The sequence below is a fragment of the Talpa europaea genome (assembly GCF_964194135.1).
Source record: "Talpa europaea genome assembly, chromosome: 5".
NCBI classification, from domain to species: domain Eukaryota; kingdom Metazoa; phylum Chordata; class Mammalia; order Eulipotyphla; family Talpidae; genus Talpa; species Talpa europaea.
Genome location: NC_140071.1, coordinates 10061737 through 10081335, shown reverse-complemented (window position 1 = coordinate 10081335; position 19599 = coordinate 10061737). Strand labels below are relative to the sequence as shown.

The 19599-nt window shown below is 36.2% G+C and overlaps 1 protein-coding gene across 2 annotated transcripts in view; it reads left to right on the top strand.

Annotated features, from left to right (window-relative positions):
* Nucleotides 1-19599, top strand: part of CDH12 (cadherin 12) — a gene marked incomplete at its 3' end in the record, with an annotated part of 223292 nt that overhangs the window by 186061 nt on the left and 17632 nt on the right. For both annotated transcript variants that reach the window (XM_084233140.1, XM_084233139.1), the window contains 2 exons: nt 7895-8148; nt 19103-19239. In XM_084233140.1, coding sequence (XP_084089266.1) covers nt 7895-8148; nt 19103-19239 — 391 coding nt within the window. The remainder of the gene's footprint in view (nt 1-7894; nt 8149-19102; nt 19240-19599) is intronic.

Here is a 19599-nt window from a genome sequence, read left to right as displayed (position 1 = left end):
AGTTGTATCTGGTGCTTTTTTTGTTTCTTCACATTCCACCTATAAATGACACCATCTACCATTTGTCTTTTTTCTCTGAATTATTTTGCTTTTCATAACCCTCTTCATACACCCATGTTGCAAATGACAAGAGTTTATTTATTTTTATAGCTTAGTATTCCACGGTGTATATATACCATATCATCCTAATCCACTAATCTTGGGACACTTATGTTCTTTGCATAGCTTGCTCATTGTAAATAGTGCGGCAATGAACACAGTTCATATGGCACGGATATTAGTGATCTTGCATTTTTCAGGTACACATTGAGGAGTGGAATTGCTGGATCCTATGGCAAATTCATTTTTAATATTTTGAGACTGTTTTCCTACTGGTCAGTAGGAACTGGACCAGTCTACTTTTCCACCAGCTGTAGACAAGGTACCCTTGTCACCACATCCTCCCTGATACTTGAGGTTTCTGGTCTTTTGATGTAGTCCATTCTCACACATGTAAAGTGGCATCTTATTGTGGCTTTGAGTTTCATTTCCCTGATAATAAGTGATGATGAACATTATTTCATGTGCCTGTTGGCCAATGGCATACCTTCTTTGGAGAAGTGTCTATTTAGCTCTTCTGCCCATTTCTTGATTAAGTTAATTCTTTTCTTTTTGTTGAGTTGATGAGATCTTTGTGATCTCTAATACCAGCCCCTTGTCAGGTGTATGGTGTGCAAATATTTTTCTCAATCAGTAGGGTGTCTTTTTGTTTTAGTTATAGTTTCTTTCACTGTGCAGAAACTTTTTAGTTTGATGTAGTACCAAATATTTATATTCTCCTTTTTTTTTTTTATGGTTGGAGACAAATCCACAAAGACATCAGTGGATCCTAAGATATTGTGTGCTTTGTCTAGTTTTTTTTCCAGGTATTTAGTAGTTTTAGTGTGTTGCGTTGAGCAACACCACACTGAGCAGGCTGCACAAGGCAGGATGCTGCTGAGAGCAAGATCCTGGTCATTTTCATTGATAGAATAATCACAGAGCATCAGCTATGTGCGTTAGGAGGACAAGGAGAAAGGATGGTGAAACTCAGGAATGTCATCTAGGGCTTGGGGGGACATGCGTCTGCTGACCATGTTATCACCTTGATGACCAAATGTTGTCATCGAAACTAGACCCCAGACCCAAGGCCATGATCAACAAGGCATTTCACTGATCAGTTTCTGTGGTCCCTGGTCATGCATCGGTCCTCAGCTCCCCAGGCGTTCCTGGTCATACCTCATGATGTATGAGTCGGGGGTAAGTTTATGCATCCATCCTCAGCCTCCCAGGCATTCCTGGTCATACCTCTTGATACATACCCTTCCCAGGGTGATCATGCTTTCTGCTCTTGATTGAGATGAAAGGCACCTTGTAGGGTTTAGCTCATATGGCTGACTGACCAGTTCTGAAGGGCAGTTCTGACCTTGTATAGGAATGCAGAACTGCAGGTAACCATAATGGTGGCTGAACAGGCCGCTTAAGTCTAGCAGATCCACATTAGTGGTCAACTTTTACTCTTTTGCGTGTGATTATTCAGTTTCTCCAACACCATTTATTGAAGAGGCTTTCCTTTCTCCAGTGAATACTCTTAACTCTTTGTCATAAATTAACAAAATTATTAATATGATTTTAATTCACCCATAGAAAAATTAAGTGCATTTCTAATGAATAATTCTGTAACACATTTATTTAAAGATCAGTTTTATGAAACTTGTGAAACATGTCTCTTCACTTGAACATTTCTATTTGAAAAACTTTTGTGTCTGGAATTCTATTGTTTTTATAAGGCAGTTTATTAATTTAAAACTCAAATACTGTCAAAAATTTTCAGCATGATAAAACAACTTTATATTCCAAATAATTGTTTGACATTATTGGTGAAATATTATGTTGCATCCCTTCCTCAGTGATGAGAGACTAGAATCTCCTATTGCTTACTCTCACAAACTACTCTCACAAACTACTCTCTCTCTCTCTCTCTCTCTCTCTCTCTCTCTCTCACACACACACACACACACACACACACATACACACCAGCATCTGCCCCAACCCAACACATGACATACATAACAAACATCTGTCTTCCAAGTTTTATGTTATCCCATAAGCAAGCTTCAAGCAGGTAGTGATTTCTGTCTTTCTTTTTTCTATTCCAGCATCTATAATCATTTCTAGAACATGGTAAGTGCCTATGAGATATTTGTTGAAAGGAGGAATAAAATACTCCACATATCTTGCCTAACTTACCTACCTCAGACTAATATGCCTCTCACTTCCCAGGCCTTGCTCTTCTCACCTCAGCTCAGTTACATCCTCAGAAACACATTTCCTGACTGTTCTTTATAATGTCTGACGCTTCTGTATGTCCCAATTTCCCGACTTGTTTTCCTCGTAAATTTTATTACTAACTAAAAATTACATATTTTGGGTTATATTTCCCCTTCTCTAAATGTGAAATCTTTATAAATGGATATAATTTAACTTCCTACCCACCCCATCCTCAATCCCTACTGTCACACAGTATAATCTAATGAAATACATGATTCAATTTATGTGAATTTAAATTGACTTGAATATATTAAAGAGGTAGGTGCAGACATCATAACTGGATGATTTAATATGTAAATTGAGTAGTGATGGAATTTTAGAATAATTTCTTATGAAATGGGAAAGTGCTACCAACAAATCAATGAATTGACATTGATCATAAAATTAAGTTTTGGGAAACTTGATTTTGGTTCAAAATAATGCTTCATCTGAAGACTTATCTTTATAGTACAGACTGATCTAGTAAACCTACTTAACAAGAGTTCATTCTAGTGTCTCTTTTCCTGGTGCAGCCTAGTATAAATCTGTTTGGTAACTGCTTATCTTGAAAATTAACTAGTCTATTTCAGATAAAACCACAGACTTTCGCTATTTGGATTCACTGGCGATGTTACAGCACATTCCTCATGTTAGAGCACATTCCTCATTAAGATCTATTTCGTTGAGAAGGTAGAGTCTTGTTACTAAAGGAAACATTTCCTCAAGTGTGGTGACCTTACTGTGCTGGTGAAAATGACACTTTTCTGCCACAAAAATTAAATCAATATGGGGGCCTGCCTGGTGGCACAGGGATTAAGACTCAGCACTATGAAGCTATCTGCATCCATTGCAGCATGAGTTCAATCCCTGGCCAGGGAGCTACCCACATGGCACAGCAGACTCTCCTGACTCACCTGCTGCTCCCCTCAGCAGTGTATTTCAGTCCGTCTGCCTGTTCTGCTCCCCACTGTCTCTGGTGAATCCTCTCACCCCCCCACACCTCTGGCCTGTACCCCAGTTCTTGTATGCATAAATAAATAAATATTTAAAAAATTAAATCAATATGGAAAAATAAAAAATGAAGAGGATACAAGTATAACTACTGTGCATCAGAGAAGAGATTAATGGGCCTCTGCCCTGAGTCTCCAAAGAGAAATCAAAGGGCCAGGACCAAGACTGTGACTCAATCTGAGGACTTTCCTAAGTCTTTTAAATTATTGGCAGAATTTTAAATTTTATTTATTTATTTATTTATTTATTTAACTATTTATTTATTTATTTTGTGGTTTGTGACTGAGGCTTCTCTGTTTTCTGTTAGGCGTTGGTCAAAATCTAGTCTCAGTTCCTGTGGGGACCCCTTATGCTCCAGCCAGGAGAACCCCTGTACTCACAGGTTTACTTCCAGGCCCAGAGGAAATCATCTATATTGCCTCTTTCTTTTAAAGATGCACATGATTAGGTCAGACCCCTCTGGTAAAATCTGTTTTTAATTAACTCAACATCAAGTGATTAAGGACTTTAATTATATTTGCATAATTTAATTTTCCATAAAACTTAACAAATTCATGACCCAGTTCACAGGCCCCTCCCTCACTTCTAGGCAGGGAAATATATGAGTAAGATCACTGGGAAGAGCAAATTGGGGGTCATGTTGGCATTCTGTCTGCTAACACTGCTTTTTTTAAAATCCCTCAAAATAGAACTATGCTATTTTCACTCAACATTGTCTGTCTGGAAGCATGATCAGATTTGGTAGAGCCCAGGGAGGTTTTTCTCTTGTGTTGAAGCTAAACATTGCTTATCCCTTTTTGAAGCAAGAAAATCATTTAGCATTTAATAGTTTATATTATTATTCATAACCTGGACCTGATCAAAGAGCAGAAAAAATATTGAAAAACTAAGTTGCAAAACAGTATTATCTTACCCAACTCCAAAGTACAATTAAATATATTCCTTTTCTTATGGTGTGGTTCCTTTCAACACAATTCTCTACAATGTGAGTTTTTTCCTGAAAATTCTGGTTTCATTAACCTTCCTTAATTGAAATAACCAGGAGGCAAGAAGTTACTCACCCAAATATTCTATTCAATCAGGAAAGACTTCCTTACTTTTACTTTTTAGGAAAGATTCTGAAAATTGAATGGACCCGAAGCTGTGCCACAAAAGTTTCTATTTATTTTGCAAGAGTTAAATGACCTTAACTTCATAACAAGGAGTTCTGTCACAGAAGATGATTCATTGTCTGACAAAAACAATCCCGTTTGTTCTGTACTTATTTCAATACTCGAGGCTTTTGATGCTTGTAAAGTTGATGAGTTTCTTTCCTCAACACCCCCCCCCCACACACACACACAAAGAAAATGGAAGGTAGTCAATCAGAACAGTAGGATAAGAACAACTAGAGAGATTTCACTGTTGATTCTCTTTACTTTTTCCAAGCTATCTATTTTCATAAAGTAGCATTGCCTAAGGATCTGGGTCATGAAGAAGTAAAGCCATGAAGGAAATTATTACGGCCTTTCTCCTACTACTTGCTCCAGTACTTTGATCACTGCAGGATTCATGTTTTCATTTGCAAAAAAAAAAAAAAAAAAAAAAGAAGAAGAAGAAGAAGAAGAAAAGAAAAAAAAATCTGTATGCACAGACAGGTTCTTTCATCACACTCTGTCTCCCTGATCACACTCTCTCCCTGACCACCAGATAATTACCTGCTGTGATAGGTCAGCAGATCTTAAAAGGCACAAAATATGTCTGATCAACTAAAAAAAAAAAAAAAACATAGAAAGGATTTCAGGACTTTAATCTCTGTGCTTGAAATATACTTTGAATTGGGGAGTCAAACTCATCATCTAGCTCAAGTATGTTCATCTAATAGGTCAATAAAATGTATGTCTTGTGTAGAAGAATTTGCCTAATCATACAGATAATCAGAGACATTTCAAAGTCTAGGATAAAGTAGAGTGAAATGAGAAACAATTGGCACTTACTCCTACATTCTGAAAAATTTATTCTAGGTCCAAAGTTTGCAGTAAATATGAGCCAGGATTGCTCAATTAACTTTCTAAGCAAAAGGCCCTCTACAATGATAATGTCAAATAGTTTTATGCTAGAAGCTATGAATTACTAACCAAGAAAAATTATATTGTTTGACTTTCACAGAGCATTTAGTTTGCAACAACAGAAAATCTATTTTATCTTTAATTTGAATCAGCCAATGCAGCCTTTTCTGCTATATATAACTGCTCAGACTTTTCTCAAGGCATCTGATTTCTCATAGTACATTTTCTTTTTTTTTAAAGATTGATTTATTTATGCAGACAAGAACTGGGGTATAGGCCAGAGGTGCAGAGGGTGAGAGGATTCACCAGAGACAGAGTGGGAAGCAGAACAGGCAGACTGACTGAAATACACCGCTGAGGGGAGCAGCCAGCAAGCTGTGCCATGTGAGTCAGCTCTCTTGCCTGGGATAGAGCTGAGGCTATTGTGGCTGGTGATAGCTTGATAACGCTGAGACTTTAACCCCTGCGCCACCACGGAGGCCCTGGAAGTTAGTATGTTTTCAAACAACTTATCCACTAAACAAAATTACACGCTTCTCTCCATTCTGTTTGTTGACAGTCAAGTGAGAAAAAAATCTCATTTGCCGTGCATCTTCTTATCACTGCACACATCATCAGTGACTTTTCAATCAAGTCAGTTTTGAATGGTTTCATTTGTTTGATATTTCTTTCCCTTGAACCCAATGCTACTGTTATTAATAATTTGAATTATTGTTTTTACAGCACTCAGAAACTTACAAAATAACCCTAACTGATCTTAAGTAGGTTGGTTCTTCAAATACTTGAAAATGTTAATCCCGTGTTGCTTTCATCTGTTTTCACTCTAGGTTAAACTTTCCCAGTAATTGTAGCCACTTCTAATTTTTTGACTTGAATAGTATTTCACGGTTCTGAATGGTTTGTCTTTTCTTGAGTCTGATTCCTTAAAATACTCTAGACCAACTGCAGAGTGCTCAGAAAAAGAGCATCTTGGACTGTCCCCTCCCTTTTTATAGTTACTTTATCTTCATGTAAACAATATCGCTAAGATTAACCATGGCATATCTGTATACCATTCTTTCTTGTATTATCTTTAAGGGAAATCAAAATTCCTAAAAAGACAGAAGTAGATATTAAAAATAATTCAGTACTCTATGTAAATATATGTGAGTTAGGTTACTACAAATATAAAAATAATTGAATACACAACAAATAAGAAGTGACTAAAATGGGGTCAGGTAGATAATAAAAGGAATAATTACAGGGAAAAATAAATATAGCTCTCCTAAATGAAAATGAAATTGAAAATTACAGTGAAGGAGACTGAATGCCAAGTCAAACAGGGGTTACAATTTGCTATAATACATGTTCTGAGGTGGTGAGAGCTTGGAGAACTTCATAGTTATTTTTTTTTTTTCTTTTCTTTCTGTTTACTCAGAGAAAGTGCATAGAGGAGCAATCTTGTCCTTAGAAGAGAAATATATCACTTCTACTCTATCTTCCCCCCAATAAGGAAAAAAAAAAAAAAAAGATTTGTTGAAGCAACAATTTACAAGTCTTTGTAGATATGTGAGAGGGAATTTAATAAGAAAGTAGAAACTTTAAGGGTTCTGTAAAATCACTGTTAAAATTAATTTTTGGTTCTCTTAGTTTTTCATAAGTGATCAAAAGTCAGAGTCATTGGTTGCAAAGGTTTCATTTAAATAAATCAATATAGCAATATCATATTTGTAGACTATAATTTATCTGGTGAGAGTATAAAGCTAACATTCAGAATAAATGAATTAAAATTAAAATTAAGGATCAATGACTCCAGGAACAAATGACTTCTAAATATTTTGTTTCAATTTCCTCTTTAATTTGATTATGTATATTCAAAGTCTTAATTTTTGGTAAAGTATTCTGATTCTGTTTTTCAATGCCCATTTATTATATATATTATATATTATATATATATAATTATGGGAAAACAAAAGGACAGAAATCTTTTCATAATTACCATTGCATGTCTTAAATCTGGATATAGTCCTTTTTTTAACAAAAAGACCTATATATTCAAGAGTATTTAGCAGAAGAATGTATTGTTGTCAAAACAGGAAGATTTTCAGGAAGAAATACATTTTGTATTCCAATTTTTTAGATGTAATTCCAAGTATCTTCAACTATTTTTTCAACTGTGTGTTTTAATCACTACTTCTCACCACCAGATGTCAGTATTGGATAAGAGCAGAGAATGCCTCCTACAAGACTTGTTTTCTTGTTTAACTTCGCATAAAATGGATAAGACCTACCTAGCATGTATGTGCAATGCCCATATATGTTATTTAATATATGCAGATGATTATATTTACAAGCAACGCAGATTAATCTACAAGAAGGTGATTCTTAAATTGATTATCTTGTACTTCACTCTAATGATTAAAGAAAATGAAATTAATTCAGACCAGTACAGTTGTTGTTAACTTGCAAATTTCTCTGAAGCTTGGCCACCTTCATATGGCCTTACTGTTGCTTTATCTTCACTACAGCCATTAGATTTTGAAACAAAGAAGGCTTACACTTTTAAAGTAGAAGCCTCCAACCTTCACCTTGACCACCGCTTTCAATCTGCGGGTCCTTTCAAGGACACGGCCACAGTGAAGATCAGCGTGCTGGATGTGGATGAACCCCCGGTTTTCAGCAAGCCTCTGTACACCATGGAGGTTTTTGAAGACACCCCGGTGGGGACCATCATCGGTGCTGTCACTGCACAGGACCTCGATGTGGGCAGCAGTGCTGTTAGGTGAGAACATTTTCTTTCTTGAGTGTCAGAGAAAGTGATTGAACCTGCGTGAGTTATTGTTATAGAATATGATACTTGATTATATAATGACTTTATATAAGCTCTAGAGGAAGTACCTGACTGATGTCAGTCCCATGCTAACCAATCTCTGTTTTTCACCTGTAAAAGGGTTTAATAATACAGCCTCAAAGATGCATTTTTCAATCATTCTCAAACGCTGTCCCTTACCCAAAGTGAGTAAATGAGACCAATAGTTTGATCACTTGAACTTGCTCTTCCTTTTTTTCACTGTGACATTTGTGTCTGTGGATGGAAATACAGAGTCCATCTAGAATAAGATGAATTGCCAAATTGCTACAATTCCAGACTTTGTAAGGAGCTCCTTTCTGACCTAAGGCTGCTGGATCATTGTCCTGTAGCTTATTTTGAGCCTTGTTTTGATTCAGTGTAACTTCTATACACTTAATTCCTAGTCCCAGGCCCACAAAACATGCACCCCATGATTTACTGTTCACATCCATTGATTTCTACCGACCCAACTATTCTGATTACAATGAACCAAACAGAACACGTGAAGGGTTAGGGAAGTGAGTCAGGGAGGAAAGAAGAAAGAAAAAGAAACACATGATTTATTCTAATAAATCTTCTACTACTAACAGTAAATCTTAGTATTCAAGAATCAGACCAAAACAAGTATTAAGTAGACTGTTAATGCAAAATACTACTCTATTAACAGAGGGAAACTATGCCGAGGTATCTCATAAGATTTTACGCTATGGAATATATAATCATAAATCGTAGATCAATCAATTAATAGTTCATTCATAGAGTTTAGGGAAATGGCTTGAGAGATTGCAAACTGCTCTTTGTATTCATTTAATCTACCTCCATGCCCTCAAGGGCTGAGGACAATTTTCCTTCTTCAAGAATTTCTGTGATCACCAGAAAACTCAGTAAAGTGCATTTGTCTTGGGAAAAGAACAACCATGTTGTATGTCCATATTGCATGATTCACTTTTGATTAAACTCCAGAAAACTGTATTTATCACCAGTGTTGTAGGGACATTTTTAAGAATCTGCTACATTAGTAGCTGTGGTAGGTTAATCTGTCATTAATCTTGTTCCTGAGCTTGTGGATGCTGTTGATATCTGTGAAAAGGGGAATTCCCCAGTGAGTTGATTTACAGATCATTTCAAGAATATCATCAGTTATGGAAGAAACATTAAGGTTGTAAAAACATAATAAAAAGGTAAATAAATTTAGATGGAAACTCTGTACATTTCAATAAATGAAGAGAATTTAATTTGTTAGTGGAACACGATATCTTAGAGAAAAGGCTGAGTTGTTTAATTCACTATATATTCTATTTTAGAAGACTGATAAAATAATGTGAGTAAAAATATTAGGAAAACTTTGATTTTGATATAGCACTTAAAAGTAAAAAAAAAAAAAATAGAGAAAGTAGAAAATACCACTTGGTAAATGTTAAAGCTACACACTTCTAAACGCAAGAAAATGCTTAGAGTTAAAACGCAGTCTGAGGAACAAAGGAGCCACCATTTTACAGAAATTCTTCTTTTTTTTAAGATTTATTTATTTATTTATACAAGCACTGGGTACAGTCAGAAGCGCGGGAGGGTGAGAGAATTCACCAGAGCCAGAGCGGGGAGCAGAGCAGGCAGAAGGACCGAAGGACACTGCTGAGGGGAGCAGCGGGCGGCAGGAGAGGTCTGCGCTCCATGTGGGACCCTCGCCGGCTCCTCAGCCCAGCGCTCAACCACTGCGCCACTAGGGGAGGCCCCTATTTATTTTTTTATGTCACAGAGGTAGTGCCTGACAAGTACTACTTTCTGTGAAATAGAGTGTCCCTAGCTTATTCCTGATAGGTAGAAGCCTGCCTCGCTCACTGTACACAAGATGGGTCTAATTGATCCCCATGAGGGGTTATCAAAGACAGAGATGCTTTCGAATCGTCAGGAAAGCTGCCTTCCTTCCATGTCCTTGGAGTCAACAATAGGCTTGAGTCATGTCAGCTAAGGAAAGATGAGGTATGAATCACCTTTTCTTGGTCTGAAAAACATGTTTGCTCACTTAAGAGTGATAGTAAAAATCTGCTGTGAAAAATAAGTATCAAAATACAGTTTCTTGACATATTTAGTTGTGCTGTTTGTTTGATATCTGTTGCTTACCTGTGTTTTCCAGGTATTAATTTAGGAGTATGTTACCCCTTATTACTGGGAATTATTACCATTATTATTATTGTTGTTGTTGTTATTACTATTAGTGTTTTTTTTTTAAGATTTATTTATGCATACAATAGCTGGGGTGTAGGCCAGAGGTGTGGGAGTTGAGAGGGTTCACCAGAGACAGAGTAGGAAACAGAACAGGCAAATTGACCAAAGTACACTGCTGAGGGGAGCAGCAGGTGAGACAGGAGAGGTCTGCTGCGTCATGTGGGTCGCCTCCCTGGCCGGAGATTGGACTGGTGCTGCAGTGGCTGCAAATAGCTTTATAGTGCTGAGATAGCTGTTATAATTTCTTAGATCATTCAAACATATTCTAGGATCATAAGAACAAAAACAACAGGAAAAATATTAAAGGAAAAAGAAGGGATAATGTGCACAAATTATACACATGGGGAAAAAGCAGATAGGGCTGGGTATTATAGCATATTTCTAAGAAACTCAGAGAAAAAATAAAAGAGAGTGTGGATTGGAGGCACTGCAGTATAGCTAAACATGTTAGTACCTTGGGAGTTTGCCCTACTTGACTTTTCATAACTGTGTTATACTTAGTGTTTGGGACCCTCAGGAGAATTATTTTCCTGAAATTGATGTTTGTATGAAGTCTACTTGCAAATGTACTGCTTACATTTAGCTTCCATTAACTCCATTTATAGAAACTAAGAAGCTGAGAAACCATTTTAACTGAAGAAAAGTATATTCCTGACTACCTTGAGCTAAAATGGCAGAGGCTGAGCCTTATAAAGATTAATTGTGAACACCAAGGTACACAAATCCTTAAAACACAAAAGAACTATTATATTTATATACCTAGATATAGGTATGAGTCTGCATCTAGAATTAATTATAATAAACATAAATATGCACCCTACCTTTCATTAAGGCCTTGCATTATGTATTTGGATAAATATTTGACATCAAGAGATAATTTTTTAGCTTTCTTTATTATCTTTTATTGGATAGGAAAATGTTCATTAACATCATTTAATAGTTGAGACTCTATCCTTAAGATATTAAGTGTTTAAATTTCTCTGAATAACCATTTGCGTTTACCTTTTGCTCGTGAAAGTTTCCAGTTCTTTGCCTTATTTGAAAGTGCTGAGGACTACCCTATGTAACCTCAAATCCCATAGCTCTTTCTCTTCTATCTACAATTTCATGAATTACTTTTAGAGAATATTCCTGCTCTCACATTTGTTCAAAATTTTTACATTATTTTGATTTTTTTAAGATTAGTTACTTTAAATATATTATAAATTGATATGAAGCCCTCCTTGGAAATATATGAAATAATCAGGGATATTACCCTAAATTAGTTCATAATTTAAGAGTATGTGACTTACTTTCAGAATGCAATTAAGCCAAATAGTAGACCACTCATAAAGAATAAATAAAATATTAGTTATTAGGAAAAAAGGGAAAAGTTTCTTTAAGAATATGATATCTATATTTGCAGCTCAAATGGTAATTGACATATTTTAAAATGGCATATTTTTCAGAGTCATTTGGCCTTGGACAGTAGAGAAAGTAAATAATCCAGAATGTACCTGGAATAATAGGCGTTTATTTCAGTTCAAGGCAGTAGTTGTGATGAATCTACTGAAAAAGACTATAATAAATTCTTTGAATACTCCAAGATACAAAAGAAATAATTCCATGCTTAAAATGTGACCAGGTCACTAGTAACAAGAACAGTCAAATGTTCTCATAAAATACTACAAATCAAACATGTGAGAGCAAGATGTTATGGAGACACCAGTGAATTCAGTGACGACTCCTTCCTACTCTAAAGTAGCTTCCTATATAATACGATAAATGCAATTATTTATTTCTCTGTTTGAGACTATTAGCACCAATTAAAGTAGATAAACAAGGTTCAAGAAAAAGACAGAATTTTTTAATAAGGAAGCAATGACTGTTTCCTAGAGGGACTTGACTTTGTTGAAATTTCATGAATGAAGGGATTCGATTACTATCCATATTTTTAATACATGAGCAAACCAAGACTATTCATTGAATATTGAAACTTTTAGGTGCAGAAGACAAATTCAATCAGTATTTTTTAAATTTTTCTTACCTTAGAATTGGGTGATTCAAGTTCTCTGAAGAATAAACCCAAGACCAGTTATGAAGCTTTGGGGGCAAGATTTGCATACAGACACATAAAAGGATACAGAGTCAGAAGAGAATGTATGACTATATAAAAATTACTTATAATTAGAAGGAAACAAAAGCAACTTGCAAAGTAATAAAAATATTGAAAATATTAATTTTAGTAATATGTTTATCATGGTATATTTATCTTTCTTCAGAGATCATTTTAATCATATTAAATGCCCACAAATAGAAAATTTAAGAATAGAGAATTATGTCTTTATTAAATCATTATGATTTTTAAGACACTTAAGTTCTCATAAAACATAGGTGATGGTGAACTAAGAGATAATTTTTTTCAGATTTATTTATTTATGCATACAAGAACTGGGGTACAGACCAGAGGTGTGGGTGAACAGAACAGGAAGACTGAAATACACTGCTGAGGGGAGCAGTGGACAAGTCAGGAGAGTTCTGCTGTGCCATGTGGGTAGCTCCCTGGTCGGGGATCGCACTTGTGTTACAGTGGCTGCAGATAGCTTCACAGGTTGTGTCTTAACCCCAGGGCCACCAGGGAGGCCCTAAGAGATAATTTTTAATTCTACTAAAGGGAAAGTAAAAATTAGAAAGAAAATTATAGGAAAAAAACTGAAAGAAACAAATAGAGAAATAGCAACCACTATTTAAAAAAGTTTCATAGACATTTCTATTCCTAAGGAAAAAAAACTTAAATTGTTAAAAAAGCAATTATATTCTAAATGTTGCTGTATATGGCTCAGTTATATGTTTTTAGAGATAAATTGAACTGATTTTATTTTCATTTAAGTATCTGCCATAAAACAAATAAATAAAATTAAAACATTAGGAAATAAGAGGAGACAGGGATGAAAAGTTAAGATCTATTATTATTACCTGAGCAAAATATAGTTCCTACTTTGACCTGAATCATTATTCTCACATCTTTATTACTGAAAAGATGAGCTATAATACCTTTTGAGGAAATATACCATCAGGTACATTTTACAAAATGTGCTTGAGAATTGGGACAGGGTCAAAGTTAGCTTTTCCATTAACTGAGAAAGTTATTAGGTAAATTAAAAGAAACAATTTTAAGGAGAATGCTTACCTAATGAAGAGATTAAAACTTTTCTGAGGGATTTCTGAAAACTCATTTATAGAAAAGTAATAAAATTATACTCTGTCAAATGACCTGCACAGATTAGGCTAATGCTTTAATTTTTGATTTCTATTCAATTGTTAAAACAGTTTCCTTAGCAACTGTTGCTATGTGGACACATGGACTATGGACTTGCCTCCTTGTATATAAATCCTAAACATCATCTTTTTTCTTTTATTTCTCATGTACTCACCAAATGAGTATAAGGTAATACAAATTCTATATTGCAGGTATCTGCTCATTTAAACTGGTGAGTTAAGTAAAATTAGATAGTTCAGGAGCCTCCCTGGTGGCACAGGTGTTAAAGTTGGCACTATCAAGCTATCAGCAGCCATTGCAATAAGAGTTCAATCTCCAGCCAGGGAGCTACCCACATGGAGCAGCAGACCTTTCCTGTCTTACCCGCTGCTCCCCTCAGCAGTATATTTCAGCATATCTGCCTGTTCTGCTCCCCACTCTGTCTTTGGTGAATCCTCTCAACCCCTGTACTTCTGGCCTACACCCTGGTTCTTGTATGTATAAATAAAAAAATAAATCTTTAAAAAAATCAGATAGTTCATATTATAATGCTGTGATTAATTCCAGTTAATATATCACTCTTCCCTTGGGGTGGATGTGAAGTGTCATAAACATAAAGTAAACATTTAATGGTTCACTAGAGAGAGAATGTATCTCCTTATGACCAGATATTTTAAAGATGGATTATATCTTCTCTGAAAATAGACAGGAATGAAGAGTGTTTTCATTGTCAGTTCATTAATGACCATTTTTGATAAATATTCGTAATTGCTATATTGGGTAGAATGTCACAATAGGAGATGGGGGTTGTTGATGCATATTTATTGTTCAGCGAGTGTAGGGATCATGATAGGGCATCAGGAAAGTTCTATGGCCTCATTTGAGACACAAAGTCTTGGAGAATGACAAGTTATAGGTTCCGAAAGTGGTTAGCTAGGTAGAGCATGTTCAAGGAAGTTTCAGCCATACTCGGAAGAAGGTGGAGCGTTTCTATAGAGTGGGAGGTACCAAACTTCACAAATTGGTAGAGCTAAAAACTGGATGCCATTAAGCAGTGAGCACCATTTTGTGAAAACAGTGACTGATTATTGGTGCATAGTTCATAAGTCAGGGGTTTGCATGGATGTTTTGGATCAGGTATTTTAAAGTTGAAGGTTAAGTATGCCACCACTTGGCCCAAGAACTAAGCAAGAATTTGTAGGTGAGCAAGAGTTTTGTTTCTTTAAATCTACAAGAAAATAGGCATTAGAAGGAAAAAACGTAACCTAATTGCACAAGGAAGCTAAAGGAATTGGTATATAACACTTGTTCTTTCTGTCTAAAAAGTTAGTGTTTTTCATGCTATCTTTCATCGAATCTCAGTGGTTTGATTTATGGAGTGCAAACTCTATGTCATTGGTAGACTGAACTGACTAAATAAATTTATTTACTAACTCGCAAGATATTGGATTTTGGTTGATAGATATGCAGAAACATAAAACAAATAGAGACATTATTTTATGTATGCAGTGTGTAACTTCCTGAGTTTTTAAAATTTTCATCAGGAAAACAAAATGTCAATAAAATGACCTGTGTCTATAGTGGTTTACTACATGGACAGCCTTCTACTTGCATGACCTTTGGAAATTATAACACATGCAGTGCATATTAACTATATGTGAGGTGATCAATTGTCTCAATTTTATATGGGACTAAGAAGTATTCTGGACCTGAGAACTTTTAGTATTGAAAGTGAGAATGTCCTCAGTAACCATAAAGATTTGATTGTCCTATATAAGATATTTTGAAAGCCCTGAATCTGTTTCCTTGAGGTAGAAATATGTAACTGTTTTATAGGTAGAGAAAACTTGAACTGTGTTTTGAATCTAATATGACATTTAAGTAACTGATTTAAAAAAAAAAAATAACAATAACATCTCTGGACCTTGGTAGCACAGAAGTGAATGAAGCTAGCCTCAAGTAATTCAAAGATGCTTGGATAAGAAAAACACCCTATACACAGAAAGTGTATAAATTATCTTACATCTGCCAACATTTATATAAAAAGTGAATGCTCTATATCAATGAATAGGGATGATTTCATTGCAGAGATTTGCAAAGATACAAATAAAGAAAAACTTCTTAAAACAGCATAGAGTATAATGGGAGTGAATGAAAATAGAAAGTCAATCCAGGAACGGATGAGGGTTCTATTTAAAGAACAGCAATATGAGGAGGCACTCTGCGGACTTGACCACCTGTGAAAAAAAGCAAAAATGGTGAAAAATATGCTCAGAAGATTAAACAAATTTCCTGAGGCCTATAGTAAATGAGAAACATTCATTGAAGAAAATCCACTAAAGCAAGACAGAGAATACCAAGAGATTATGGCATTCGACCAGTATCTGTGGCTACCCATCCATTCCCATCTCCCAGCTCAGCTTGATAGTAAGGCTACTTGGGCAGGAATCCTGCAGAAAACGTGCCTTCCCTCCCTTCAGCATCCAGTCAATGGGTAGAATATCTTCTTAGGAGAGGCAAGATGGTGGCATTTCTCACTCCCTCTTCTGCCAAGTTTCAGAGGCTAAATTCCTGGTGAGTGTGTCTGTGAGGTTTTCAGCTAACTTCCTCCACCCAAACCCATGGATAAGGTGCATGTTCTGCTCCCAGCGGGCTGATAATATATGGCCCAAACACACTCTGTCTATACTGCCAGTGCCATTATTGGAGAGTCAAAATGAGAACCACCTCTGCCTTTATTCAGTGCCTAGCAGGGCCCCAAGAATTCCCCAGGGCAAAAGAAAGTTCACAAATCAGAACTCTGAAGCTCTTCCTCAAACACTTGCTTTCCATTACTTTTCATTTTTAATAGCTATAAAATTATAAAAGAAATAATTAAAACAATGTTTTATTGGACTTGACTACATAAGTGATAAACAGATTACATATCATATGTAAATTATAATACATATAATCTTAGGTATTTTCCTGTAATTCCTAACAGCTTCTAGTTCCCCACTATGGGTGTAGTACAAGGCAGGGCTGCTTGATCACCCTGGGGCAATACTGATGCGTCTTGTGCCCCAGGGACTGATCAGTGGAATACCTTGTTAATGAGATTAGAGCCATGGGTGGGAGTTGGGTGTATACTCACCCTCCCTTAAGCCCATAGTCCAGTGTCCAGTTTGACCCACACTTCTCTTTATCAATAAAGAGGTCAGCATCCTGCCTTCTACTGCCTGCTCCATGACTTCTGTTTCTTTTCTTTATCACTGTGGGGTTGCCTGAAGCAATACCCTACACCATCTCCATGGTTTTGCTTTTGTTGTTGCAACTTCCTGATAGTTTTTTCTCTCATTTAATCTGTATTTCTCTTCTTAATTATGCTTATAAGACCTTCTAATATCAGCCAAACATCATATGCAGTAAGATTTACCTGAACCAAAAGATGCCTTTTGTTGGGCCCTCTGTATTGTCTTCTCTGTCCTTCTATCAGACATTGAAATCATCTGTGTATGTGCATATGTCCTTCTGAGATCTTCATTGGTCGGAAACATACTTACTTGTATATATCTTAATCCACAGAAAAGGAGAATAGACAATAGGGAGAATTAAGCTAATTATATCCGTGCCCAATTTCAGATATTACTTCAATTTATTTATAACATTTGAGAACATACCTATGAGTCTGATATTGCATTGAAAACCACAAAGCATTGATGATTTCTCACCCCGCAAATCAGCAACAGAAATGTCAAGGGCAGATCAACAGCATGGCTGACACTCTGATCCTTTACTATTTGCATCTTCAAGTTTAGAAATCAGTTGCTAAACAATATTGGCAAGTTAGGAGACACACATCTCATCTATAAAGGCAGAGTTTTGATCTGCACTGAGATCACATGCAAACTGTTCTAGTTTCGAATTACCAAGCTGTCAAAATCATTGCTTGCATTGGAAATAGACATCTCAACTAACTTTTCAAAATAAACAAGGGATCACTTTCATTGGCCTGGCACTGATAACCATGGTGTCATCTGCTCTCAGCCACAGTTTGTCATGACCTCACCTTGATTCACAGGCTAGAAAAATGGTGATAAACTGTGCATTGAGCCTTTTGATTCACAGCACCCTTTCACATAAAGTGTTCTATTTAAATTGTACGACACATGATAATTTTATAGAAAACATGGGTGCCTGGTTCAAATATCAGTTCTAAAACTTTCTGGCTATGTGAATGTGCACAAATCCATTAGTGTCCCTATAATTCAGATTCCTGATTTACAAAAGGGTGAGATTCCTGATGCTTACTACTGAGGCCTTATGAGATTTAATAAGATATATTAACATCTAGAACAATGGCACATGGTATGATTTCAAAATATCTATTGTTAATATGATTGGAAACATGGATTAAAAATAAACATATATCTACTTCTTCTTAATTTTTAAGATTTATTTATTTATACAAGAACCGGGGTACAGGCCAGATGGGCGGTAGCGTTAGAGGATCCACCAGAGACAGAGAACAGAACAGGCAGACTGATGAAATACACTGCTGAGGGGAGCAGTGGGCACGACAGGAGAGGTCTGCTGGGCCATGTGGGATTCTCGCCAGCTGGCCGGAATCGAACCCACGCTGTAGAGGCTGCGGATAGCTTCACAGCATGGCACTCAACTGCTTCCACCACTGGGGAGGCCCTATCCACTGCTTCTTAAAGACTTATATAAACACAATTTTTGGCTTATATTCTTTCATTTGATTTTGTAGTCTGACTTCACATCATGAAGACACTATTAGTCATTATCAAGATAGGTTGGCTAATAAAAAAAAAATTAAAGAGGAATTGTCAGCCAAGGTCACTGTTTATTAAAGCTATTATGATAGATAGAGTCATAAAACAACTGTGATCCTTTTATATGTGTTTGAGGAAAATATCTTTACAATTAACACATTGTCAGTTTAAAAATGTTTTCTTAGTTTCTAACCTATGTTGTTTTTATTTTTGCTCTCCCCAAGGAAACAAAGATTCTTCCTCAGTTTTGGCCAAAGTTCTTTGTATCTGTTTCCAGGTGCCTGCCTCACGCCAGCTCTTCCCAAAACCACCATTAAGGAATCTTTTACTGCTTGAAAAAGTTTTAATATTCAGCAGGTTAAAGAAACCCATGGTCAGCTTTAGAATTTCAGTCTCTGCTGAGCTTTCAAGGTGTCAAGACCCTAAAATAATATGAACAGCAGGAGTACTAAATCTTTCATTATTTCCAGTTTCCCCTTGAGCATACTGACTTTGCAATAAAGAAGCTGTCATTTACACTCTTCTTTATTGCAAGGTGGGTAATAGCTACAGGGAGAAAAATAAGGAACTGTGTCAAGTTAGCCTGACTGCCATTATGATTAATGTGTAATCATTGCACATTTGCATCTACTCTCTTTCTACGCAGATACTTCATAGACTGGAACAGTGATGGGGACAGCTACTTTACAGTAGATGGAACTGAAGGAACCATCGCCACTAATGAATTACTAGACAGAGAAAGCACCGCGCAGTATAATTTCTCCATAATTGCGAGTAAAGTTAGTAAGTATGGCCTGGGTGGAATCGATGTTATACCGCAGTTCTTTGGATTTAACACTCTTAAACGAGTCCCTGCTGAGGTGTTTTTCATTTCTGGACTGACAGCTGAGTGGTCTCCTGGGGAAACTCAGAAACCTGTTCCCTTTCCTCATAGCATAAGTCCAGAGAAATTGTGACAGCTGCCAGTGAGGTCTGTTTGCAGGATTGCATGAATATCTGCTTATGCATTTCATTGCGTGACCTCGTGCCTTTCCATGCTGGAGTCTCAAAAATGCCTGGGAATTTCAACTTCTCTTCCACAATCAATCCCTGTATATGTTTCTGGGAACCTCACAAGCTTGGCGGGAGGAAATAATTATCATG